We start from the raw sequence: 27,100 nt of genomic DNA, 5'->3' as shown, positions 1-27,100 counted from the left end.
AGCAGCGTTCGCTGGAGAGAAGATATGAAAAATCTTTTTTTTTTTTTTTGGTGTTTAAAAAAAAGATCCCTGTCCCCAACCCCCTCCCACCCCCTGTGGGAGGTGGAGCCGCATATTCATCACTGTAATGGGCTGCACCACATGACCGCTCATACAGAAGAAGCTGCGGCCAGGAGAGGAAGCAGCGAGGGAGCCGGGTAAGTATTTTATTAACAGTGGGGGGCGCACAGGGGGTGGGAGGGGGTTGGGGACAGGGATCTTTTTTTTAAACACCAAAAAAAAAGATTTTTCATATCTTCTCTCCAGCGAACGCTGCTGGAGAGAAGAAATGAACGGGGCTTCAGCACCACGCTGGGGGGACAGCGCTTACTGTAGCGCTGTCTCCTGCACGGCACACGGACTGCACACAGACAACATCCGTGTGCGGTACGTGTTTTACACGGACCCATTGACTTTAATGGGTCCGTGTAATCCGTGCGCTCCCACGAACACTGACATGTCTCCGTGTTTTTCAAACGGACACACGGTCCGTGAAAACACGCTGACATGTGCAGAGACACATTGATTTTAATGTGTCTACGTGAGTCAGTGTCTCCGGTACGTGAGGAAACTGTCACCTCACGTACCGGAGCCACTGACATGTGAAACCGGCCTTAATTCAAGATTCCACCCAAAAAAACTTCCAATCACTGAATTTCCTGGAGTTTTGTTTTGTTTGTTTTTTTCTTAAAAAGGAACTTCCTGTCATGTGACCTCTCTTTTCTTCCCACCAGTTTGTATCCCATGAGAACAAAGGATCGGGCATGTTAAAATTCAACATGCCTGATCCTGATTTAAGGCCACCGACCACGTCAAAGTTGAATTGAACTTTGATGTGGTCATGCATCAGTTAAGAGGGGCACATTAAAATTAGGTAAAGAACATTAACATTAAAAGAAAAAAAAGTGTCCATAACTTTTTATATTAGTTATATCTGTGACTGTACCTCAGCCTGTCTGGGTATGCTGGGAGTTGTAGTTGCCCAAGAGCTATTAAGTCACAGTAAAGTTGTGCGGTTTTGGCGATCCTTGCTGGATATCGGGGATTAATGTTAGCGGTGCGCTGCTGGGCTGGAGATATGAGACTAGGTAATAATAGGTCAGCGCAGTTCTCAAAAGAAATCGTAGTAGAGTCACACGGGGTCAGAGCGCCATTCTGGAGGATTTCTGCCAAACGCTGACTTTATAGGAATGTGATCAGATAAGGCCGCGCTGTGCGGGAATTCTCCGCGGATGAGATTTCGGTGCTCGTTTTCTAACTTTTTAAACACTGAGAAGATCTTCTGGGTCGAGGCAATCACACGTCTGATAACAGCAGAGAAGCGATGTTCACTGAGTGGACAACGTGGAGGATTGTAAAAAAAAAGAGTGCTGCTCTGGGGGCTAAATGAAGGAGGAGATTTACAGTGGTAGGTATAAGTTTGGGCTTGACACGGATGACACATTTCCTTTGTATTTTAGGCAATAAAAACCCAAAACATTTTCATCTTTTACATTTGAAAAATGACAAAAAGGAAAATGGGATCATGCAAAAGTTTGGGCACCCTGCATGGTTAGCACCTTGTAGCGCTCCATTTTGAAAGTATCACAGCTTGTAAACGCCTTTTGTAGCCAGCGAAGAGTCTTTTAATTCTTGTTTGTAGATTTTGTTGTGTGTTTAGCATCATTATCTATTTGTAGAAGCCATCCTCTTCCTCTTTTCACCTTCAGCTTTTTTTTACAGATGGTGTTATGTTTGCATCAAGAATTTGTTGAAATTTCACTGAATCCATTCTTCCCCCTACCCATGAAATATTCCCAGTTCCATTGGCTGCAACACTACTCCAAAGCGCGATTGATCCACCCCCATGCTTAATGGTTGGCAGATTGTTTTTTTCCTGACATTCTGTGCCTTGTTTTCTCCACCCATAGCTTTGGTCATTGTAGCCAAAGAGTTTTATTTTAACCTCATCGGTGCCCAGGACTTGTTTCCAAAATGCATCAGGCTTGTTTAGATGTCCTTTTGCGTACTTCTGACTTTGAATTTTATGGTGAGGACGTAGGAGAGGTTTTCTTCTGATGACTCTCCCATGAAGGCCATATTTGTGCAGGTGTCTCTGAACAGTAGAACAATGTACCACAACTACAGAGTCTGCTAAATCTTTCTGAAGGTCTTTTGCTGTCAAGCAGGGGTTCTGATTTGCCTCTCTAGCAATCCTACATGCAGCTCTCACTGAGATTTTGCTTGATCTTCCAGACCTTATATTGACCTCCACTGTTCCTGGTAACTTCCATTTCTTAATTACATTTCGAACTGAGGAAAGGGAAACTTGAAAACACTTTAATATCTTCTTATAGCCTTCTTCTGCCTTGTTGGCCTCCACCATTTTTATTTTCAGACCGCTTGGCGGATGCTTACAGGAACCCATGGCTGTTGTTTTTTAGCATAAGGTTAGAGGAGGCTGGGTTTTTCTAAAGTTGGAAAATTTTCATCACCTGGCCTTTCCTAATAATGATAGTGAATGACCCAATACCCTAACAGGCTGATTAAGGTCTGAAACCTTGGTTAATGTTACCTAAGCACAGAAATCTCCAAGGATGCACAAACTTTTGCATCTGCTCATTTCCCTTCGCGTAATTTTTAAAATGAAAAAAATAATATATATATATATATATATATATATATATATATATATATATATATATATATATATATATATATATATATATATATATATATATATATGTGTCATCTGTAACTTTAGGCCTTTTAAAGATCATTTCATCTTCAACTTGCTTAACTGTTCACAACAACAGTATTTTTGACCAGGGGTGGCCAAACTTTCACATGCGACTACTGGTAGAAATGCAAGAAGAAAAATAACTGTAGGCGAGTAATAAATGGAATAGATAAGATGGACATATATGAGATAAATACTCATACTGTAGAATATTCCTGTCTGCAGTGTATGAGAAGGAAGGTTCCAGTGTAAGTTGTGCCGCCGGTGGTTAAACCCTCCGTTCTCTCTCATATACAGACAGGAATTCTATAGGTAATGAGGTGCTGATGAAGTGTCGCTGGGACCACGGCTGCGTCTGCGAGGGTCTCTGCTCTGCTGTATTGTCTGAATAGTGTTTATAATTTACTAATCTGTAGAACATTTTCCACTTCACATTTATACATTTATGACCCGGCAGCGCTTGCGCCTCAATGGCTCGGAGAGTTCCTCAGAGACGTTCCTCATATTCCTCTCCTTGAGAAGGTGCTAAATGGAGGCAGCGAGCTCCACCAATCTCTTCTGTAGAGTCTCAGTATCGGGGCGCTCATCCATGAAAACATCCTTCATGGCTCTGTAATGACTGGTTCTCCTCAGATGTCCTGGCTCACTGGCTCAATCCTTTTTTGCTGTGCAAAAATGTTTATTGTGGATGTGTCCGAACAGGAAAGTTATATTTTTCAGGAGAAAACTTTTACTATCCCTTAGATATTGGAGATCCAAGTTTATCCCAAGAAGCAACGTTCTCATTCGACCACGTGCTGAGGCGGCAGCGGTGCAGCTCAGTATTACGTCTCTATGGATTGATGCATCCCAAAAAATGCTCTTTACTGATCATCAGCCTATAGTCATGGGATTGATGAGATAACTCTAGTTCATCAGCTGATTGAGTAGCTTCTGTGAGCTCCAAAATCCCACTTAGTTGGCATCGCGTTTCCTTTTGGCAGAGGCTAAATTTTGGGATTCAGATCATAAAAATTCAGCAAAATGGCGACTTCCATGCCGGTCTTTGGTTCTTCCACCGCTTACTCTCTGACCTCAGCTCTAGTTACACGAGGAGGCGATTAACGTCATAACATGCGATGAACGCCATGTGACCACATGAGGTTGGTGTCTTCCCTCAGCTCTGAAGAGGACGCATTGGAAGAACCAAACACCATGGCTGATGAGCAAGGAGTTGTGGTGGTAGCATAAAACAGATGAGGGAAAAAAGAGAGCAAGAAGCCGCACCAACAGCTGGTTATTGTCACCTGCACACCCTCTTTCTTTGTCCTCATGATGCGTGAATGCCCATGCAGATATCGGGTGCTCACAATGAAAAAATCAAAACATGAAGTGCAACAGTCTTATAGAAAATTTGAGCACTCACCATCCGCTAAAATCCACTTCTTTATTATGACATGTAGTCAAAAGGCAGGACGAATCAGGGAAAAAACGTGATTCCACAAGACGACGGCCGTTTCGCGCTGCCACAGATCAAGACCCATGGAAGCACGGAAGCGTGAAACGACCGTCGTCTTGTGGAATCACGTTTTTTCCCTGATTCGTCCTGCCTTTTGACTACATGTCATAATAAAGAAGTGGATTTTAGCGGATGGTGAGTGCTCGCATTTTCTAAAAGACTGTTATAAAACAGATGAGGGCCTAGGACAGGTGAGTATAATCTATATTATTAGTTTTTAACAACCTTCTTTGTTCTACTTTGAGGTCTGGAGAGATCTTTTCCTGGAAATTGAGGCACTTTAATAAGGACCAGATTATTTTGAACGTATGTGCCCAAAACAGATTTTGAGAGATTCTCATCTCTTTTCTTTTATATCACATACATTTCTTAAGCTATAATATGTAAGCACCAATTTTGTAAAAACTAATATAAATGTTTAGGCACCGAAGGAAAAAAATCATTGGCGGAAAGTAGGAAGAGGGTATCGAGTGGTGGGTGTCAAGGTGTGGCACCAACGAGCCCCTCTGCAAGGCTATTTAGTCACCAGATCAAAAGTGGGCAGTTTTTGCTCTTATTTTATTCCCACTGCTCAACCTGAGTATTCCTGTTTTTTTTTTTTCAGTCCGCCATATGGTTACAAAGCTATAAAAAATTTTATCTATTTTTTTTTTTTAAAAGGGGGGCGATGCTCGCAGGTTAATTGTACAGAGCAGCCTAAAGACACGCCCCAGAGGATCCTGTTTGCCATGCCATGCCTCCTTTGTAAAGACCATAAAAATTAGGTCCTTTTGATGGTGAAGAAATGTTTGTAGCAATGGGGTGGTAGGTCATCAAAAAATGGTTCTGCCCAAAAACAAGGCTACTTTCCGTAGTGAATATACAAAACGTAGAAAGTGATGTTTTTTTTTCCAAAAAGGCAGACTCTTTTTCTAATTTTCTATGATTTCATAAATGACAAATATGAAAGCGGTGGGAAAAAAGAAATAAAGTGTCTAATTATTAATGCTAACAATATGGTGTTACAGCTTCCACTTTTGATCTTATCATATTTTTTTTTTTGGATAACTGTTCACACAGATTCTTAAATCCAAAGACTTAACATCACCGATGCAGCGCTACATAGACAGTAAAGTGGTGAAAACGAGAGCGGAAGGGGAGTGGTTGTCCTTCGATGTGACAGAAGCTATAAAAGAGTGGCTACGTCACCGAGGTAAGGATGGATAGTTGCTCCTTTAATGCAGAAGATCGTAATGGAGATTTTTTTTTTTTAGCTGTGAACATCTTTGATCGTTAGGGGAAGCATGAAGACTCATTCTCTGGCCTTATAATTTTTACCTTCAAGTTTACCAATCTCCTTGAGTCTTTCTGCCACAGATATCAGGTTACGAACTAGAGATGAGCGAACTGATTCTTAATGAATCAAATTTGCTAATAACTTACTGAAAAATGGAAATTCACCCATATGTGGACATATACGGTAATTTTTGCAACCTCTGCAGTCACACAAGGGTCGAATTCGTAAAGGGGCCCGTTCCCTGCTTCAGAACAAGTGAAATTGTGCTTTATGATGAGCTATTGGACTTGCAAAGAGTCCATGTATTTTTTTCTTACACAGGGGCCTCTTCTGTTTGTGTCCAACATTCACCAGAATCCCAAATTTTCAGGATTGAATTCTTTAGAGCTCAAAAGGGTTTCAAAAATAATAAATTAGTATATTTACAAGTCTTAGAACTCAATCTCTCACTTGTCCTCCTGCCCCAGCTTCTTGCCGGGTTTGTTCCTCGCTTCCCATCTTCATGACTTCGATCTTATCTCATCTTTGGTCTTCTGTCTGGGACCTTCTGGCATTGACTAGGTTTTAGGTTGTGTGGTGTGACACAAAGACGAGAATAGTGGAAGACCAAAGATAAAACTGAAAATCCAAATTGAGCGGAGAATCAGATGGGGGGAAACTGGTGACAGGCCACTTAAGGGACGAGTCTTGGACAGCTGAGCATAATCATTTGTTATTTTTAATCCCCCCATTAATAGCAATTGGGGCACTTCTGTTTTTAACGGAGTAGAATCTGTGATTTTGAGTGAACCTTCCCTAAATTTATTTTGGGAGGTTCACTCATTTCCATTAAAACCCTCGAAGTAATGCTTTTGAAGTATGTTCCTTCGAACATTTAAGACAAGAGTGCACCCAAGAAAGATATAGAAGTGATCCCTTTGCATCAGCTACTTCCCTTTTTGGTTTTGTTCATTGGACACTCCCATGAGGAGCGGTAATTTTTCCAGATATGCCTATATAATACTTATAAATATTTGTTTGAGTGTAACACCCAACAAGTGACTCCTCAAACATTTTAAACCCTTCAATCTGCTCAGGAACAGCCACAATATATTCTAGAAATATTTACTATAGGTCACATTTGTAAATGTCAGTGACAAAAATGGGACTTTCTAAGATCTCTTCAAACATTTCTATCAAAGCAAAGCTGAAAACTGTTTTCTTCAGTCACTTCCAAGGCTGGCCTTCATTCTTAGAGGTGTACCATGAAGGCCCCAGAGAAGATGCTCTACCCAAGCCCATCTCCAAACTAGCAATGACTTCTTTCCACCCAAATTGATGATTTCTCACAGTACGACCCAAATCAACACTAAATAATTATTAATCTATGTTGTGAAACTCTCCAAAAAAATCTTCTCAATGTTTCTGGAGTCCTTGCAGCTATCAAAAAGGGACATAGCTATAAGGAATGAAAAGGTAGAAGTCACAAATGGGCCCTTGTACTTAAGGGGTCCGAAGGCTTCTACTGGCTGTATTCTGTTACGAAATGTTTCCTTACACCATGGACAGTACTGCGTAAACGCTTGAAGAAAATAGCACATGCCCGAGGTTTCATCATAGTCCACGGTGACAGCTCTGTGGCAGGCGACCGATGGAGTAGGAGTACCATTACGACTGCAAATATTGCTCGCTAAACCATTGTCATGCATGGAAGGTTTAATTCTGCCAGAGCATTCTGGCTAAAAGAGGTGGCTCACAAGTTGGAAACGGCTCGAGTGAAAATGATAATATCAAAGGAAAGTAATTATAAAATTAGGTCAATAATGTTATTTTGTAATGATTTCTTTAATATCTAAATTAATTTTTATGAAATTGTGAATTTCTATTTTTTTTCTCTATTTACAGATCGAAATCTTGGATTTAAAATAAGTTTACATTGTCCTTGTTGCACCTTTGTACCCTCCAATAACTATATCATCCCGAACAAAAGTGAGGAATTGGAGACCAGATTTGCAGGTACTGTGAAACTTTCTGTGGCCTAATGCCCCCCCCCCCCTACCTTCATAAAAATGGCCTGGACATCCAATCCATAAATCAACTATATTTATCCAATTCTTTGAGAATGGCAAGCAGAAAGATTTTAAAGGGATCCATAAAATGATGTCCCGTACAAAGTATTTGGCCTTACGTCCCAACAATGATACAAAACATGTCCCCAACATAAGAAATTTGAATTACAAATAATAAATATACAACAATAATACAGACCCCAGACGAGACCCAGACACCGGACTAGACCCCTTAAATTGATACAGACCCCAGACAGCTTAAACTGATCTTAACCCCCAACAAGACCTACAAAGCAGACACAGACCCTAAAACTAAATCATAAACAAATTCAGACCCCAGACCAAGCCCTTAAAACAAATACAGCCCCCATACTACACCACCTAAACAAATACAGTCCCCAGACCAGATCCTTAAATAAATACAGGCCCAAGATTAGACCAACTAAACAAATACAGATCCCAGACCATACCACTAAAAAGATACAGAACCCAGACCACTTAAACTGATATTGACCTAAGACAAGATCTCCAAAACAAATAGACCCTAGACCAGATTTCTAAACAAATATAAACCCCATACTAAATTGCCTAAACAAATACATCCTTCATATAAGACCACTTGAACATACATCCCAGAACAAGCTCCTAAACAAAAACAAATCCAGACCACACCCCTAAACAAATACAGATCCCATAGTAGGCTGACTAGACTAGATCCTTAAATAAATACAGACCCAAGACAAGATCTCCAAAACAAATACAGATCCCAGACCATACCACTAAAAAGATACAGAACCCAGAACGCTTACATTGATATTAAACTTTGACAAGGTCTCGAAAACAAATACAGACCCCATACTAGCTTGCCTAAACAAATACAGCCTTCATATGGGACCACTTAAACATACACCCCAGAACAAACTCCTAAACAAAAACAAACCCAGACTACACCCACTAAACAAACAAAGATCCCATAGTAGGCTGACTAAACAGATACAGACCCTAGACCAAATCATCAAACAAATACAGACACCAGAGTAGACCAGATCTGCCTAAACAAATTTGAGTCCAGGCAGAGCAGCCAGTTTTCGTGTTCTTCCCATGGGATGCTCAGTACACCAAGTTCCACCTGACTGATGATTGCGATGGTACTAATTTACGGTAATAAAGGGAGATAAATTACTGGAGATTTTGGAGAGAATCGATATATAGTGAATGTAGCTTTTGTAGAAAGGTCGAGTCTGAATTTTGTCGGCAATTTCTAGATACATGTGTTGATAAATTCCTTCATCATTCCATATTAAGACATGGACGCTTTTATTCAGCAGGATAATACTTGCAGATTTGAATTATGATTATAGTTTCTACATTTTAGGAATTGATGACTTCTCATATACCATGGTGGACAACAAAAATCTGAAGCCTGGTTTGAAAAAACACAACAGCCATTCCCCCCATCTACTGCTGATGCTGCTACCGTCATACAGACAGGAATCCCAGCAATCAAGTCGGCGGAAGAAGCGGGCGTTAGATGCTGCGTATTGTTTCAGGTCTGTGAATAAAGGGTAACATTACCAATAATTAAAAAAGCAAGATGTAAGGACTCTAAAGGGGAGGGGCACCAGAAAATGACATAGACAGGTTCCCTTTATAACATAGATATTTTATTGACAACCCATGCTAATTAACCGGTTGCTCAGTTTTGAAGACCAATATAAACATATCTATTTTGGAGAATTTTTAGTAATAGAGAGGCAGTTCTTCATTTTGATCTCCATTTACCCAGACGTGAGAGTGGCTGCAAAGTTGATCCCGGTCTCTTGAGGACCTAACAGATCCACGTATTACATAGACCGTGTGATGATATTTTTAATGAAAAAGGGCATAAAAAACAGAAATACTTACCTTATCGATCCGATGCTGCTGGCTTTCCGATGCTGCAGTCACATGCCAGCCTCAGGGTGACATGCGTTTAATTGAGCGGTAATTTCCCCGTGTGTCAAGATGGACAAGAAAACAAGAAAGTAGAGATGAATAAAGTTTCTGGGAAGTGTCTGAACCAATTTTCTATTTTGCAAAAAAAAAATTAAGAAAGAAAATACATTATTTTTCACTCTAAAGTGGACAACTTCTTTAATTGTTTTGCTTTCTTTTTTAAGTACGGTAGTTTCTGCTTTGATTTAGCTCCATCATAATTGGTCAACTGGGTGGAGCTTGTAGACCTTTTTAGTGCATTATGTCACAGTAAAGTTGTCACCAAGTACAGGGAGTAGCAAAAATGTACTGCATATTACAAGTAGGCTGACCCTCCAAAGAATATTCATGATCCGCCATTAATTTCCTTTTTACGAAGGTACCAGTCATATAATGTAAAATGTATATTTCTGCCATGATTCTTCAATGATTGTAGCATCACTGAGAGCCTTTTTTTCCCCTCCATAGAAATGTACAGGACAACTGTTGTCTACGTTCTTTGTACATCGACTTCAAGAGGGACCTTGGATGGAAGTGGATACACGAACCCAAAGGCTATAATGCAAACTTCTGTGCTGGAGCTTGTCCATATTTATGGAGTGCTGACACCCAGCACACTCGGGTAAGTCCATATAGTCTTAGTTTTTGGGGAAAGAAATAATTAGTTCTGCGATACTCTTTCGGAAATATTTATCCTATGTGTTGCCACCTGTCAAGGGCTCACTAGGTGAGGTGGATCCTTGATGAAGGTTCAGTTGGGCACACTGGCCATGGGCATCTGTGCAGCAAGCGATTGGGGCATCCAGGAAACAAACAGGTAGCAGAAGCACTGGAAGCCACAGGCAGACAGGAGATGTCCTGGAGACCGTAAACAGGCAGCAGAGGTCCTGGAAGCTGTAGGCAAACCGGAGACACCCAGGCGACCACAAACAGGTAGAAAAGGTACTGAAAGATGCAGTCAGATAGTTAACTAAAAGACTGGAAGCCGCAGGTAGCCAGGAGATGTTCTAGAGACAGCAGACAGGGAGCGGTGCACAGGCAGGCTAAAAGTCTTAATACCAAGACACAGCTGTGTGTCTTGGTAGGCCTTATATAGACCTAGGAAGTTCAACACATGGGAGCATGCTAAACTACTTTCAAAGCCGGACGTGGAGAGCAATAAAATTTAGCGGACTGGGGTGTACAGAGTAGAGCCCAGACCTGTGACCACATAGCAGATTGCAACCTTTCAGAGGTTTGTATAGTGTGAAATTGAAGTCCTTAATAAAAATTTATAAAAACATAAGCTTGGTCACATTTGTACCTAGGGTTCCATCAACCAATGAATCCTCAGGTGGGCGTAGATACAGAAATGGGTCCAAAAGGTTCAATAGTAGATCTTATTTGAAGCTAAATTGGATCTACGGACTGTTCTGAGGTTCTGAATTTCAACATTGCAGATAATTGGGATTTAAAGGGGGACTGTTATTAAATCAAGCGCCCAGCTTTTGATCTGATTTAATTTTCCCTGTTCCCCTGAATATTATGTTTTTTGGATTTTTGAAATCTTCAATACAGTCCCAGAGATATGATTATTTAGTGCTAGTTTTCATGGTCTCTACTGAAAGGGCATGGCTCATAAGGTAGTAATGCAGAGGAGCCTAAAGACACGCCCAAGAGCATCCTCGAAAATTATTACTATATAAAAAGGCCCATATTTCTGGAACTGTATTATGGATTTTAATAAAACAAAACATGTACTAATCAGAAGATCAGCAGGAATAAATTAATGTATTCTAACTCACTGTTACATGTGACGTGTAAACTGGACAAAGGCAAGGAAGACACAAATCATATCTTCCTTGCTTTACCTGAAAATTAGTAAAATGTAATTTGTTGAAATAAGTGCATAATGGTACAAAACGGGACTAATAACACATTTCTTGTAATGGGGTAGTGTTAATATAAAGTATTACTAGTGGTTATTTATTGGATGATTGCCATGAGCCCCAGTACTTCTCTTGGCGCACTGTTGCGGCCAAGTCCTGAGGGTTTGATGTTTGTACCGATCTGTGCCGTCTCGGGGTATTTTGGATGAGTTGGTCTAATACACCAAATGAAACACATATAAAGTGAAATATCGAGAACTTCAGCCTCACTCCTTGATTTACAGGAGAAATATTCTCAGGAAGTTCAGCTGTCACAAATATCTTTTGGGCATTTACGGTACACAAGACGCCAGCAGGAATGTAGCACAACGTAGGCTTTGTGGCCGGGCTGAAGAGGTCTTCTGTGTTTAGTTATAAATAGTCAATTGAACCTGTAGGAAAAGGTCACTTTCTGTTTGACTAACCTATTAATGGCATCCTTATAAATCCGTAAATGCTGCCACCGGGTAACCTACACACTTCCTATAGTGCCGTGGAAATAGTCTGTATTATTTACTATTTATTACAGCTTTGTAATTGAGTTTTTTCTTTTTTTCTCATTTGTTTTGTTTATTTAATGTTTATGTCAAATGTCCGAATTGTGGATATCTATGAAGGTCTTCTTTTAACGTAGACATTCTTCTAAGGCCTTATATACATGTGTATGTGGTATATATAATCTGTAATGTATTTCTTGTGGAAATCTATGATCCCATACCGTACATTTTTTAATATATAACCACAATTTTAATTATTATGAATTCATAAAAAAATTGTGAAAATAAAGCCATAGAATGTTCTATTATGCTCCATATTATGAAGATCTTCGAAAGAAGCATTTTTTTCTGGAAGAAAATATGGTGCTCCAAGGTGACCACTGCACCAAATGGCAACATGACTTGGATCGAAAGCGTATGGCCATCTTAAATTTGGATATATGGATATATTGACCCCCGTAAACAATTGGCTTTACATTGAGTAATAACCTCACCTTCGATGGTTAGAAGGGCAGATCGAAGAATTAGATTTTGTAGCATTTTCGAAAAAAAATATCATGACTAGTGATGAGTGAGTGTACTCGTTGCTCGGGTTTTCCCGAGCACACTCGGGTGACCTCCGAGTAGTTGACTGCTCGGAGATTTAGTTTTCATCGCGGCAGCTGAATGATTTACAGCTACTAGCCAGCCTGAGTATATGAGGGGGTTGCTGGTTGCTAGGGAATCCCCACATGTAATCAAGTAGGCTAGTAGCCGTAAATCATTCAGCTGCCGCGATGAAAACTAAATCTCCGAGCAGTCACAAATACTCAGAGGTCACCCGAGCGTGCTCGAGAAAACCCGATCAACGAGTACACTCACTCATCACTAATCATGACCACTCAAGAACCAAAGGTAAAGATTAGTGATCAGCGAGTATACTCGTTGCTCGGGTGGTCTCCGAGTATTTGTTATTGTTCGGAGATTTAGTTTTCCTCACCTCAGCTGAATGATTTATGGCTGCTAGACAGGCTGAACACATGTGGGAATTCCCTAGCAACCAAGCAACCCCCACATGAACTCAGCCTGGCTACCAGCTGTAAATCATGCAGCTGAGGTAACAAAAACAAAATCTCTGAACACTTAAAATTACTCGGAGACCACCCGAGCGTGCTCAGGAAAACCCAAGCAACGAGTACACTCGCTCATCACTACTAGAGATGTCTTAGTGACCATTGGGCTTGGTGAGAGATCTTCCCATTTATTGGCCACCTACATAGGTAAAGAATGTCTTTGGGCTTGTTGAGACATCTTCCTATTTATTGGCCACATAAATGGTAAAGAATGTCTTTGAGATTGGTGAAACATCTTTTTCATTTATTGACCAACTAAAAATGTAAAGAATATCTTTGGGATTGGTGAAACATTTTTTTTTTTATTTATTGACCACCTAAATAGGTAAAGAATGTCTTTGGGATTGGTGGGACATCTTTCCATTGATTGGCCACCTAAATAGGTTATGAATGTCTTCTCCATTGGGAAACCCTGTTAGTCTGACTTACTCATCAGAAACCAGCTTCTGGTGTAGATATGTATTTTATCAGGAGATGAAGAAGATATGGTCATGCCCATGTCCCGAAGCCTGAATTGGCCAAAAAAGACCTCTACACCATTTAAGGAAAGCAATACTGTAGAGACATTTGATCATTGGGATGGTTCAGACTTTACAATGGTACCCGCAGGTTTTTTTTGCCTTCCTCTGGATCAACATGTTAGGGCATGTTAGGTTAGGCTGTGGGTTGAACTAGATGGACTTAAAGGGAACCTGTCACCCCAAAAATCGCGGGTGAGGTAAGCCCACCGGCATCAGGGGCTTATCTGCAGCATTCTGTAATGCTGTAGATAAGCCCCCAATGTTACCTGAAAGAGGAGAAAAAGACGTTAGATTATACTCACCCAGGGGCGGTCCCGCTGCTGGTCAGGTCGGATGGGCGTCTCTGGTCCGCTGCGGCGCCTCCCATCTTCATTACAAGACCTCCTCTTCTGATCTTCAGCCACGGCTCCGGCGCAGGCGTACTTTGCTCTGCCCTGTTGAGGGCAGAGGATAGTACTGCAGTGCGCAGGCACCGGAAAGGTCAGAGGCCCGGCGCCTGCGCACTGCAGTACTTTGTCTGCCCTGTTGAGGGCAGAGCAAAGTACGCCTGCGCCGGAGCCGTGGCTGAAGATCAGAAGAGGACGTCTTGTAATGAAGATGGGAGGCGCCGCAGCGGACCAGAGACGCCCATCTGACCTGACCAGCAGCGGGACCGCCCCTGGGTGAGTATAATATAACGTCTTTTTCTCCTCTTTCAGGTAACATCGGGGGCTTATCTACAGCATTACAGAATGCTGTAGATAAGCCCCTGATGCCGGTGGGCTTACCTCACCCGCGATTTTCGGGGTGACAGGTTCCCTTTAAAGTCTACCTTCAACCTTAATAACTATGTTTCTAGTCATGTCTATGTTAATATATCTTCGCAATTAATTTACAATTTTTCTGTTATTTTTCTATTTTTTTATAGGTGCTCGGTCTGTATAACACCATCAACCCAGAAGCGTCAGCCTCGCCGTGTTGCGTATCTCAAGATTTAGAATCTCTGACCATCTTGTACTATATCGGAAAGACACCGAAAATTGAACAGCTTTCAAATATGATTGTGAAGTCCTGTAAATGTGGCTAGACTTTTAGTAACATAATGTATAGTAGTGGGATTTTAAACAGTAAAAAAAAAAAACTTTTTAAAGGAAAAAAAAGCGAAAAAATAGGCCTTGTTCGATCAGTGTTATATTCTAAAAAAAAAAAAAAGAAGAAAAAAACGGTACTAGTGTGAACTTTTGGAAAGTTTTTTAATAACTGGCAGAAACAATACGTCACTGAAGGCTTTACTCAGAGTTAATATAATTTGGAGCGGAATCTTACCCCCTCTCTCATGCTATGATGTTCCTGTGTCAGCGAGAGATTTGGGCCAATTTCTTGTTTTAGTCTCGATGCCTGCCAGGATCAACCCAGGTCTCTTGAAATTAATTTTGTTGACACATCATTTTTTTTTTTCTCTCTGGTACTCTGTTGAATACATCATGAGGTTTTCGGGGTTTTTTTTCTCCCATGTCTCTGCTGTTCTCAATGGCCCACTTTTTATTTGTGTTAATGTTTTTGTATTTGTAGTTGACAACACTATAAAATAATAAGAAAAAAGAAACAAAAAAGTAGATGTGTATAAACGTAGAAGATTTGCCTCACATAGTTTCCTCACCTATTCACAGGATCAAATGTCTCAATTTTTTTTCTGAGTATCTTTGAAAATAAAAAAAAAAAACATAAAAGAATTAATATAAAAAATAAACACTGGAATAATGTGTTAGTGATATTATGTGAAACAAGAAGATAATGGAGATATACCATTTAGCGAAGTTGTATTTGTCCCGGTATTGCTCGGATTTTTCTTTGTTTTTATTTTTAGTTTCTCCAATTTTTTTGGGGGGGTTGATAATGAATCTTGAGCCTACCTTCATTTTTTTGATTCATAAGGTACAACATGGTTGCCTATAGAAAATAGGGTCAAAAACAAAACGCAGAAACTGGCGACATGCCCAAGCCACCATTTTGGACCATAGTTTTCATCCTTACTTGGAAATCATAGGCCCTGACTGATTTCTTTGGGCATTACCACTGTCTTCTGATATTTTTTCTTATTACCCCCCACACCACAACTTGGTGGTAAATTTCCAATAGAATATATATTTTCTATATTTGGTTCTACTGAAATAATAGCCATTTACAATAGTGCAAGTTTTTTTTCATGGATCATGGTCAGTTGATAAGGAGACCTCATCCTTTTAGAAGTATTGTCAATGATCAACCTTGACCATCTAGGTTCTTCATGTGGTTCATACATCTGTGAAACGTGCCAACTCGCAGGGTATGTAGACCATGGAGGCTTCCCGTAGTGACCCAACACTAACAATGGACATGTAAATGGAGAAGGCTGTTGGTATTGTATCCCACTAAACATCGGGAGCCAACCTTCTTCTTTATTCACCAGAAGATCAAAAGTATATGGAATCCAGGACTGGAAAACAGAAGAAAGGACGGACTTTTTTGGTCTGCAAGAGTATTTATTTAAAGGGGGTTTCCAGGCATACAATATTGATGACCCATCCTAAGAATAAGTCATCAATATCAGATTGATGGGGGTCTGACTCCCAATACCCCCATTTAGCTGTTTGTCGCTCCAGCAGTGACATGAATCCAAAACAGGTCATAACCGTACACCGTGAAGCGGCCGATCTCATGTGAATAGGTGCTGAGCTACAGTACCCAAGAAGGGCCACTACATAGTGATGTACACTACATCCGGCTGTCTCAGGACCAGAAAACAGCCAATTAGTTGGGGGGGATTTCGGATATTGGACTCACATCAATTTGATAGGTCATAATATCGTCGTCTGGAGATTCCTTAACGATATAATTGTTTCGATAAAACTATGCATTTCAGGACACACAAGTCCCATTTTTCAAGTGTACGAGACCATAGGGCTCTAAACGCGTCGTATTATTGAGACAGTTCTATTAACCGTATTTGAAAAAAATATCTTCCTAGTCCTTAGTGTTTGAAAAGCAAAATTCCTCTTCTGGTCTTCATATATTCTTCACTCAAAACGGTAAAGTACAGTTTCCTTCTCTGAGCAGGAGCTGAAGAATCTCCCCCCAAAAAAGACCTTTTTGGACCACCGTCGATTTGTTGTACTGGGGCACACCCTGGCCCCTTACTTCTGAGAACCATGGCCCGTAGCAAATCAAAATATTCTGTTATTTTTCTCCTAAAATAGAAAATATTGAAGGTGTACTTTCTTTCTCCGCCCTTGGTCTGCTCTCATATTTTAGGCTTCCGTTACAGATCTCAAAATGCCCTTCTGAACATCTATTTTCCTTTCAAAAATGAGCTCCAATTCTATTCTTTATCCTGTATCCGACCACAAAAAAAAATATTTTAAATTCTCATAAAATGACCACGTGATTCTCCGAAATCCTTGTCTGAGGCATTTATATGAATGAATTAATGTAAATTTCATGTAGTAAACCAGTGAAATATTTAATATTGCTGGTCTAATGAACAGACCTTATTATGATGCTGTATAGCTATGCTATGTGTTTGTTTTTGGGTATATGTAATTGTACCGATAGTATTATAGTGGGGGGGTTTGGGGGGCGTTGTGAAGCCAACATTATTTGGAAACTATTCTGTAGATCTCTGTTGTAAACATTAATAAATCAATAATTATGTTCTTTATGTGTAAAATGTACAATCATACCGTATTTTTATACTCTGTACAAAACGTCGGCTATAGCAAATTTTTCATTTACAGTTAGGGCTCTTTTTGATTGCTCGAAAATTGATGATTTTCTGTGTAGCTGGCCAGTATGAGCGGAGTCCTGTACATTGACTTGCACTAAAAATACATATTTTATGTTACTACATCTTGCTCAGAATTATGCCATAAGCTACCTGTTATTTTTCCTTTTGAGCTTTTGCATGTTTCCAAATGGAACACAAGGTTTTCATGGTTTTACAGTAATGGATTTGAGATTTATTGGGAATTACACTGTACTTCCAAGATTTGGATATTTCAGAAATAATTATCTGGAGAATGTAAATGTTTTTTAATTTCAACCCCAAATTCACTTAATAGTCTGTTGTCAAATAAATACCCCCCCCCCCCAAAAAAAAATATTTCCGGTAGAACAGACAGTTTTTCCAACATAACTTTTAAAGAGCACTTTTCACCAGTTTGAGCTTATTAAACTGGCCACATCATGGAATAGCGGCTGCAGAGCAGAATAAAATGCTGTTTTATTTTTTTATTATTTCTCTTTTCTGTTGCAAAGATATTATCTTATAAAATTTACATGCTGATATGTAATATAACCAAGGGTTGTGTTATTAGAAAATCTGGGGGGCATGTACTTTTTCCCCTGCATGACGTTGACCAATCATAAGCAGGCAGCATCATACAGGAATAAAAAAAAGGAAATGTAAGACCTAGCTTTCTCTGTACATGTAATGACACACTGCTCTGCTCTCTTCCACCGGTCACATGGATCTCAAACATGGATTGAACACCTCTCTGCATTTATTACAGGCATCCTGAAATAATTTCTCGATAGCTGGCACAGATTTAGAGTGGTGTATGTGACATGCTGCAGCTCTCATCTCACTGCACTGTCAGCTCTGCTTTTTTTTCTCTTCCCCACACTAACAGTGCCACGAGATGAGACCTGCAGTATGACACATATATCACTTTGGATCTATGCCAGCTCTCAGGGCATTATTCCTCAATCCCTGCTATAGATAGGTGTTTGTAATGACACACAGCTCTGCTCTCTTCCCCTCGACCACTTGTATTCACGGTAAATGGCAGCAGTGAAATCTGCATGTCCTCGAGAGGAGAGCAGATGTGTGTGTCATAATGTCTTGTGTTGCCTGATTATGATTGGTCAAAGTCATGCAGGGGAAAAAGAAAATGTCCCCAAAGAAGAATCTCTGCTAACGTCCCCCATGGTTATAGTGAAAATCATCATCTAAACTTTTCAAGCGAATATCTTCACAACGGAGATGAGATTTTTTTTTTTTTAAAAGTCTTTTTATTCAGCTGTGTAGTCACTATTCCAAAATGTGGCCAGTTTAACACGCTAAAACTGGTGAAAGGTCCTCTTTAAAGAAAATTGTGAGTTGTAGAATCTTAGGAGCAGATATGACTATGACCTCCAGGTCAAAACTCTTGATAGTCCTAGATATTGGCTTTATAAAATCCTAAGAGAATGGGGTTTTCTTTGTAAATTTAGTGAAAAACAATTACAAGTATGAAGGCTAATAGTTAACCGCTCAGCAAAACCAAGATAAAATTCTATTTGGCCAACCCAATACCGAGGTAGTCTTTTTACACAAGAAGTCACATTGATCAAGTCAAGTCAAAACAAGTCCTTCTGAAATTTTTCCCTAGATCTAGATCTTCCCTAGATCTAGGAAGACAATGAATAAATCTCTCAAAGTTTAGTATTTTTGCAGTTTGGTATATTTACAGTAACTTTTCTTGGTTAGCTTTCAGTAGAACTTTGAAGTATCTCTACTTAAACTAACCAACTAAAATGGGTTGGCCGGCTGTCTTGGTTGGAATGATGGTAAGGAAAAATCTACATCCCACTTTAAGGTAACTTTCAATAAAATATCTGATATGAATTCACACTTTGTAAACTAGTTTGGACAGTTGATTAGATGTTAGGCCGTATGCACAGGGCAACTACCAAGTTGCATGTAGCTGTAAAGTTGGGACACGTAGATGCCTACTGGGCCTCGTTGTATCTTTGAAGGCCCATGATTCAGTCCCAAGGAATCAATAAGAAAATATTGTGCTCTATGAAGCCCATGTTCAATCACCTTTGATCTTAAGTCGTGTATATTTCACCTGAATAGACAAGATGCCATGACCATTTGTCAATGAGGCTACATTTTGGGTAATAACCAGCACCTTAGATGGTTCAAAAAGCAAATAAATGGATTTAGTATTTTAGGAAACATTGTAGTTTTTTATTAGGTGCCCTTTTATGGTTTTATTCTACCCTAGAATCATATCAAAGGCACATTTTCATTTTCTTACACCGGAATCCCAAAAAAAGAAATACGGTAAATCATGGAGTCAATAAATTAAAACTTACTAAAAAAATTTCCTAATTAATTTAAATTTTATTTAGAAATTGAGTAAGTTAAAACTTTTTAAAACACAAATTTGTAATGAGAAATTTCTCAACATAAAGCCATTGTGTTTTTTTTTTTTTACTCCCTCGAATTATTCCAAAACTTTAAAAAAGTATTATACATTTTAATCTTTTCTATTTTTCCAACGTGATCAAAGCAAAGTTGAATTTTTTTTCCTCCAATTTCTTTTTATTTTATGCAAGTTATACAATTGTTTGTTTTTTTTTAATACAGGTAATGCCCAATAATTCTCAATATCGTCAAAATACCTGTCGATGCATTAGCTCACGATTATAGGCTCTACAACCTACAGAAATGCTTTGAAAAAAAATTCTTCTCAACTATGTAAATAGTTATAAATATGAGCAGGAACAAGTGTAAGTGATTTATTGTCATTTTTTTTTCAATTTTTATTTTTTGCTAGGAAGGTGCAGTGAATATACCATATTTCAGTCGTTACTGTGTAAAATATTTTATAAAGGGCCGAGAAGCACCGTATAAACAGCAACAACCTATAAAGGGTGTATGTAATTTTTTTTTAACATGAACTTTACAAAAAAAAAATATATATATATTATTGACTTCACCATTTTTAGGACTTTTGTTTGACTTCCGCTTTCCAGGAAATACGCCAAGTTTTTAGTAATGCAATTTTGAAGGGTTGAGATGATTAAAGAGAGAAGCAAATGAGTAATGGTTACTGGTGGTATTTTGGATAGCAAAGGCTTCTTTATTTTGCATGTCAAAACCATTACCCTGTGGTGGATGCAATTAAATGTGAGTGAAATGGATTTCTTCAAAAGTGCATTGTTTAGTAATTTAATTTTTTTTCTTACCACTTCTGAATTTCTGTGTTTCCATTTGAATTAGGTTTATTTTTTTTCCTTTTATAATGTATTGTTTTGTTTTTTTTTTAATAAAAAAATTTCTAAAAAAGAAATTAAAGTTCAGTGTTAGAGCGTTTTCATCAGCAATACACCTGTATAGACCGTGTAGGAGTAAATATACAACCAGTTCAGCTGTATTTTTAACTGATTATTATGTATTTTAACACATTGTATGTTTTGTTTTCGTGGTGCTGTAGTGGTAAATAAATTATTTCAGTTGTATTATTGCCTGATTTTTGTTGTTATTTATATTATCATTTTAGTTGTAGATTTCTTTTTATGCTAAAGTCTGCATATTAAATAACTATAAGGTCAAAAGTATGTGCCCCTTCCACATCCCACCTCCAGGAGCTTTTCTGTCCTACCATTCTGCATCCATGAACAATAATATGAAGTTGGTTCCTTTGCAGCCATAATGGCTTTCACTGCAGCTGGGACTGGCCCATGGGTGAACAGAAAAATCCTCCGGTAGGCCTCTGTGAAGTAGTGCTGATGATCAGTGCTATTGCGTTTGATTCACTGTTTGCAGAAAAACATATTGTGGAGACACAGGGGTGAGTGGGTGCTCTAGTCCGCTGGCTCGAGACTGCATGGACAAGGGACCTTCCCACTGAACGCCCGCTCTTCTTTTACAATGGGCATAGTACTACTCAGACAACACAGGCTGGGGGTAAAAAAGTGTCGCAATACTTTATTGAACCATAAAACAGGCAAATAAAACATAGAACAGTCCCAGCAAAAACCCAAGATGGTGCAAATTACAAAGTCTCGCCTTCCGTTGACTTGCCGGGATTAGATTTGCTTGCAGGGCTGACTACCCCCACCAGTGGCACCCCACTTTTGGTGGGCACCCGCAGGTAGGACTTAACGACAAGCTTAGAAAATTCGCCAAGAGCAGTAAGGTGTGTGGCCAGGTGAACTGATTGGCCCAACCTAGATTCTTCCAGACGTCTCTGAGCGATGGTCAATAGAGCAGATCTGTGTTCTTCCAACTGGGGCTGTGGTCCCCAAAGCTAACATCTTATAGATTCACTTGGAACAGAGGCAAAGTCTCCTTATATAGTTCACAACTGTCTTTCAAGCCATCATTCACAGGTCAAGGAGAAGGGATGAAGAGGTTAACCCTCATTGTTTGATTATTTAAAGTTTATCCTTCAGTGTTTGCAAGTCAACAAACTGCATGGCCTGGTATAATGTATAATCAACGTATTAGCAAACATCATAGTTCAGTGACCCTGCATCCTTGTTTTGCAAAGATAACAGTATAATAAACAAATATCAATTCAACCTACAAGAAGAGTCAACATAAACATAACATTCTATGCCTCCTGGATTACTAAAAATAGACGTCTGGATAATTAAGATTAAATGCTGTGTTGTCACACATACCTGTATATTATCTAAATATTCAGTAAACAAGTTAGCCAAATTAATATTACATAGAAGCAAAAGTAAATTTGAATACCAGGGTCAGTTCATTTTTGCAAGTACCTGAACAGTGGCCCCAAGAGTTAATGTTATTGGTGGGCCTTTGTCAACTCAGTCCAACACTACTTACACTGTTCTTGGAAGATTTTGGAGGAGTCTGAGATTTTTTGCCCCATCATCCAGTAGACCATTTGTGAGGTCAGCCACTGACGTTGGGCTCGCAATCTCCATTCTAGTTCATTCCAGTGGTTTTGGATGGGGTTGAAGTCTGGGCTCTGAGCGGCTGGTCATGTTCCACCAAAATCCCCCAGCCATGTCATTATGGATGTTATGCACTGGGGCAGAGTTAAGGGGAACAGAAAATGCCCTTCTCCAAACTGTTTCCACAGAACTGGAAGCTACAATTGTCCACAATGTTTTGTGCTGCAGTATCAAGATTTCCCTTCACTGGAACTAGGAGGCCGAGACTGACCCCTGATATCAAGCCCATAACATTATCCCCCTTCACCTTCTGTACAGGGGCACAATGCATGTGCATGTGTAGGCATGTGTCCCATAAAGTACATTTGGGAAATGCAACCAATAAAGAATGACCTCATATGTAGATGCTTGTGATAGCGCTCACACTTATCAATCAAGCAAACATAAAGGAAGTGCAAGTGCTACAGCCTCTCCAAGGTTCACATTGCTCTGTATACCTGCACGCCGTCCACTTGAATAGGATAAGACTGCAAAACCCAGTACAGCTGCTGCTAAAAAGACAAAGTCCAGATATACAGAGCAGGAAAATGATTCTGTGATTATGGAAAACCCTTTAAGGCCGAGTCACAGGCCATCTATTGTGCACTCTTTAGTAGGAAAAGCTGGGGTCCTCCGTGGAAGCCCATGGGCTACACAGTCTTGAATCTGGTGTGTCTTTGTTACAAAGCAGATTTGTCAGTAAACTTCACAGAGCCATCTGCATACAAATTAATTACCGTAGATCTCCTAGATCCATGTCAGAATAGACACACAATCCTGATTATTTAATTTATTTCAGTTCTTCAATACAAAAAGTGAAACTCATATATTAGATAGACTCATTACACACAGAGTGATCTATTTCAAGTGTTTATTTCTGTTAATGTTGATGATTATGTCTTACGGCCAATTAAAACCCAAAAGTCATTATCTCAGTAAATTAGAATACCTTAGAACACCAGCTTGAAAAATGATTGTAAAATCTGAAATGTTGTCTTACTGAAATGTATGTTCAGTAAATACACTCAATACTTGGTCGGGGCTCCTTTTGCATCAATTACTGCATCAATGTGGCGTGGCACGGAGGCGATCAGCCTGTGGCGCTGCTGAGGGGTTATGGAGGCCCAGGTTGCTTTGATAGCAGCCTTCAGCTCGTCTGCATTGTTGGGTCTGGTGTCTCTCTTCTTCCTCTTGACACAGTCTAAAAAATTACACTTGTGTCGCCATTTTCCGAGCCACTGTGTGAGGGCTTGTTTTTTGTGTCCTGAGCTGATGTTTTTATTGATAAACTTTTGGGGTAGACACCTTGTTTTGATCGCTCGTTATTGAATTCTGCTGCAGTGCCTCCGGTCTGTGAATGACAAGTCACTGCTGAGATTTCACACAGAAGACGCAGGTCATTCACAGACCAGCGGCCGGCGGACGGGTTGAGGAATCACAGAGAGGGAGGAGAAGACCCAGCGTACAGTCCGACCCTTTTGCACTGAAATCTAAAAAGCAGAAAACTTCACATGGTAATTAAAGATGAACCACAAAGTGGATTTTTTCCCAAAAAATTATCAATTGAATCTGTATTACAGCGCCCTTACAGCCGTGTCTATACTTTACATTAATTGCAAAGTCGTACTAACAGGTCCTCTTTAAGGAAAGAATTATACCATGAAAACTCTGTTTTGTGTTGTCCCATTCTGAAGAGGTTTTTTAATGTGTAACTCCTTAAGATAGCAAAAAACTGAAGACGTTAAAACATATATTTATTAGAATTAACATAATATATCACAAAACTTTTATTACTCACTGCAGAGCAGTCATAAAGCACGGTAACAATAATGGCCATCCCCTAAACTCCATCACAAGGTCTTGCTCCGCTCCCGGGAGTCTTGTTATGTCAACATTCCTTCTAACTTTGGATAGGAAGAAGATAAAACATGAACAATAAAACTGAATCTCAAGCCTCCAGGATTGCCTTTGCCGTTGACTAAACATGTTTTTTGCATCGGTTTCTGGGATAATGTTAAAAAGATCCCTACGTGAACTCACATTTTTATGGCTGAAAGACTGATTAAGTTTCATTTAAGACTTTATGGGCCGCAGCTCCTACACAAATAGCTCTATTCTGTGATATATCTTCAACTTTGAGTTACCCCTCCACTGCTCTGGGAAACTTTGGAAGATTTAGAGAAGCCTCAGTTCTAAACCGTTCTCCATTTCTATGTGTAATCTTTCCAGTGCATTTCCCAACCCTGAACTTCTGAAGTTTCCAAAATGTCACGTTCAGGTACATCTGTTTGTTCCAGTAATGACTTTATACCCTTTTCTATGCAAAGGAAGTTTTCTCAGGGTTGTGTTGATGCACTTAAAAAGAGGAAGGAAGAATATTCTTATTTCAAGCGAATCTTTCCCCAGAGTTCACAATACAAACTACCGTATTTTCTGGACTATAAGATGCACCGGACCATAAGACGCATCTAGGTTTTAGAGGAGGAAATAGAAAAAAAATCAATAAAAAATGTGGTCAATTCTGTACTTAACCCCTTTCTGACCTCGGACGGGATAGTACATCCAAGGTCAGAAGCCCCGCTTTGATGCGGGCTCCGGCGGTGAGCCCGCATCAAAGCCGGGACATGTCAGCTGTTTTGAACAGCTGACATGTGCCCGTAATAGGCGCGGGCAGAATCGCGATCTGCCCGCACCTATTAACTAGTTAAATGCCGCTGTCAAACGCAGACGGCGGCATTTAACTACCGCATCCGGCCGGGCGGCCGGAAATGACGGCATCGCCGACCCCCGTCACATGATCGGAGGTCGGCGATGCTTGTGAATGGTAACCATAGAGGTCCTTGGGACCTCTATGGTTACTGATCGCTGGTAACTGTGAGCGCCACCCTGTGGTCGGCGCTCACAGCACACCTGATTTTCTGCTACATAGCAGCGAACAGCAGATCGCTGCTATGTAGCAGAGCCGATCGAGTGGTGCCATCTTCTAGCCTCCCATGGAGGCTATTGAAGCATGGCAAAAGTAAAAAAAAAAAAAAGTTTAAAAAAAATGTGAAAAAAATATGAAAATATAAAAGTTTAAATCACCCCCCTTTCGCCCCAATCAAAATAAATCAATAAAAAAAAAATCAAACCTACACATATTTGGTATCACCGCGTTCAGAATCGCCCGATCTATCAATAAAAAAAGCATTAACCTGATCGCTAAACGGCGTAGCGAGAAAAAAATTCAAAACACCAGAATTACGTTTTTTTGGTCACCGCAACATTGCATTAAAATGCAGTAACGGGCGATCAAAACAACATATCGGCACCAAAATGCTATCATTAAAAACGTCATCTCGGCACGCAAAAAATAAGCCCTCAATGGACCCCAGATCATGAAAAATGGAGACGCTACGAGTATCGGAAAATGGCGCAAATTTTTTTTAATTTTTTTTTTAGCAAAGTTTGGAATTTCTTTTCACCACTTAGGTAAAAAATAACCTAGTCATGTTTGGTGTCTATGAACTCGTACTGACCTGGAGAATCATAATGTCAGGTCAGTGTTAGCATTTAGTGAACCTAGCAAAAAAGCCAAACAAAAAACAAGTGTGGGATTGCACTTTTTTTTGCAATTTCACCGCACTTGGAATTTTTTTTCCCGTTTTCTAGTACACGACATGCTAAAACCAATGATGTCGTTCAAAAGTACAACTCGTCCTGCAAAAAATAAGCCCTCAAATGGCCAAATTGAGAGAAAAATAAAAAAGTTATGGCTCTGGGAAGGAGGGGAGTGAAAAACGAACACGGAAAAACGAAAAATCCCAAGGTCATGAAGGGGTTAATATTCCCTATCCTGGTATGCATGCCCCCCTCATCCCTATCCTAGTATGCATGGTCTCCTCATCCCCATCCTGGTATGCATGGTCTCCTCATCCCCATCCTGGTATGCATGGCTCCACATTGGATGATAGATAACAGTAGCGTGCATATTGTGGGAATATGCAGATACACTGGACTGCCGTAAACAGCAATAATATAGAATGTGATGATCATTCAAACTTGTATAACAAAACTTTTTAAAACATGTAACTTCTGATGTGACTGCTCCCCTACAGAGTTTTCTATCAAAATATAGCACCACGTGGGAAAAACATCTGCTTTTCATAGAAAAATCGTTTTTAATATCTTTTGATATCATAACAGCTTGATCCCCGGAATGTGCGCAGAACGTAAAGGAATGAACGATCAACCCCAGATCGGAGCCCGTAACAGCGTAAAGTCTTAGTCCTAAAGGAACTGCCCTTGACACCAAATTACCTTTGACACTTTCATTCTGTCTTCTTAGAAAACTTATTCCTGGGCTTTACCAAGAAGGTTTTAGTGTAAATGATATATTATTCTATCATACAGTCAATGTTATTCATTATTTTTGGATATAAAATCTCTAACAAAATGAAAGAGTTCAGTGTTCTGGTGTAGAGGTTTAGTGGTTCATTCTGGGATCCTGAAGATCTAACTGGGTCAACATCTACATAAAGGGTGACATTTTATTAATTTTTATGGCCCATCAGTCTCATATTCCTGGTTTTCTCTGCAGTATGTGATCAATTTTTATAGGACCCAATGGAAGATCCTGAAACAGTTGATTCAGTAGATTCCCCTCCATCTCATCGAAGCCTATAAAAATATCAAAACACATCATCACACTTGGCTACTATACAGATGTGGACAGAATTGTTGGTACCTTCTGGTCAAGGAAGAAAAACCCACAACAGTCTCTGACAAAACTGATAATAGAAATTTTCAATTTAAGTTTCCTGAATATCAACTAAT

The 27,100-nt window shown here is 39.7% G+C and overlaps 1 protein-coding gene across 1 annotated transcript in view; it reads left to right on the top strand.

Moving 5' to 3' along the window:
• Positions 1-14,795, top strand: part of TGFB2 (transforming growth factor beta 2) — a 137,135-nt gene extending 122,340 nt beyond the window's left edge. The window contains exons 3-7 of the mRNA XM_069768485.1: positions 5,316-5,448; positions 7,417-7,527; positions 8,956-9,130; positions 10,023-10,176; positions 14,499-14,795. Of these exons, the coding sequence (XP_069624586.1) occupies positions 5,316-5,448; positions 7,417-7,527; positions 8,956-9,130; positions 10,023-10,176; positions 14,499-14,657 (732 nt within the window). The 3' untranslated portion in view covers positions 14,658-14,795. The remainder of the gene's footprint in view (positions 1-5,315; positions 5,449-7,416; positions 7,528-8,955; positions 9,131-10,022; positions 10,177-14,498) is intronic.
• Positions 14,796-27,100: the final 12,305 nt, after the last annotated feature.

The sequence above is a fragment of the Ranitomeya imitator genome, chromosome 5, assembly GCF_032444005.1.
Source record: "Ranitomeya imitator isolate aRanImi1 chromosome 5, aRanImi1.pri, whole genome shotgun sequence".
Taxonomy (NCBI): domain Eukaryota; kingdom Metazoa; phylum Chordata; class Amphibia; order Anura; family Dendrobatidae; genus Ranitomeya; species Ranitomeya imitator.
This window is presented reverse-complemented; position numbering and strand designations above follow the sequence as displayed.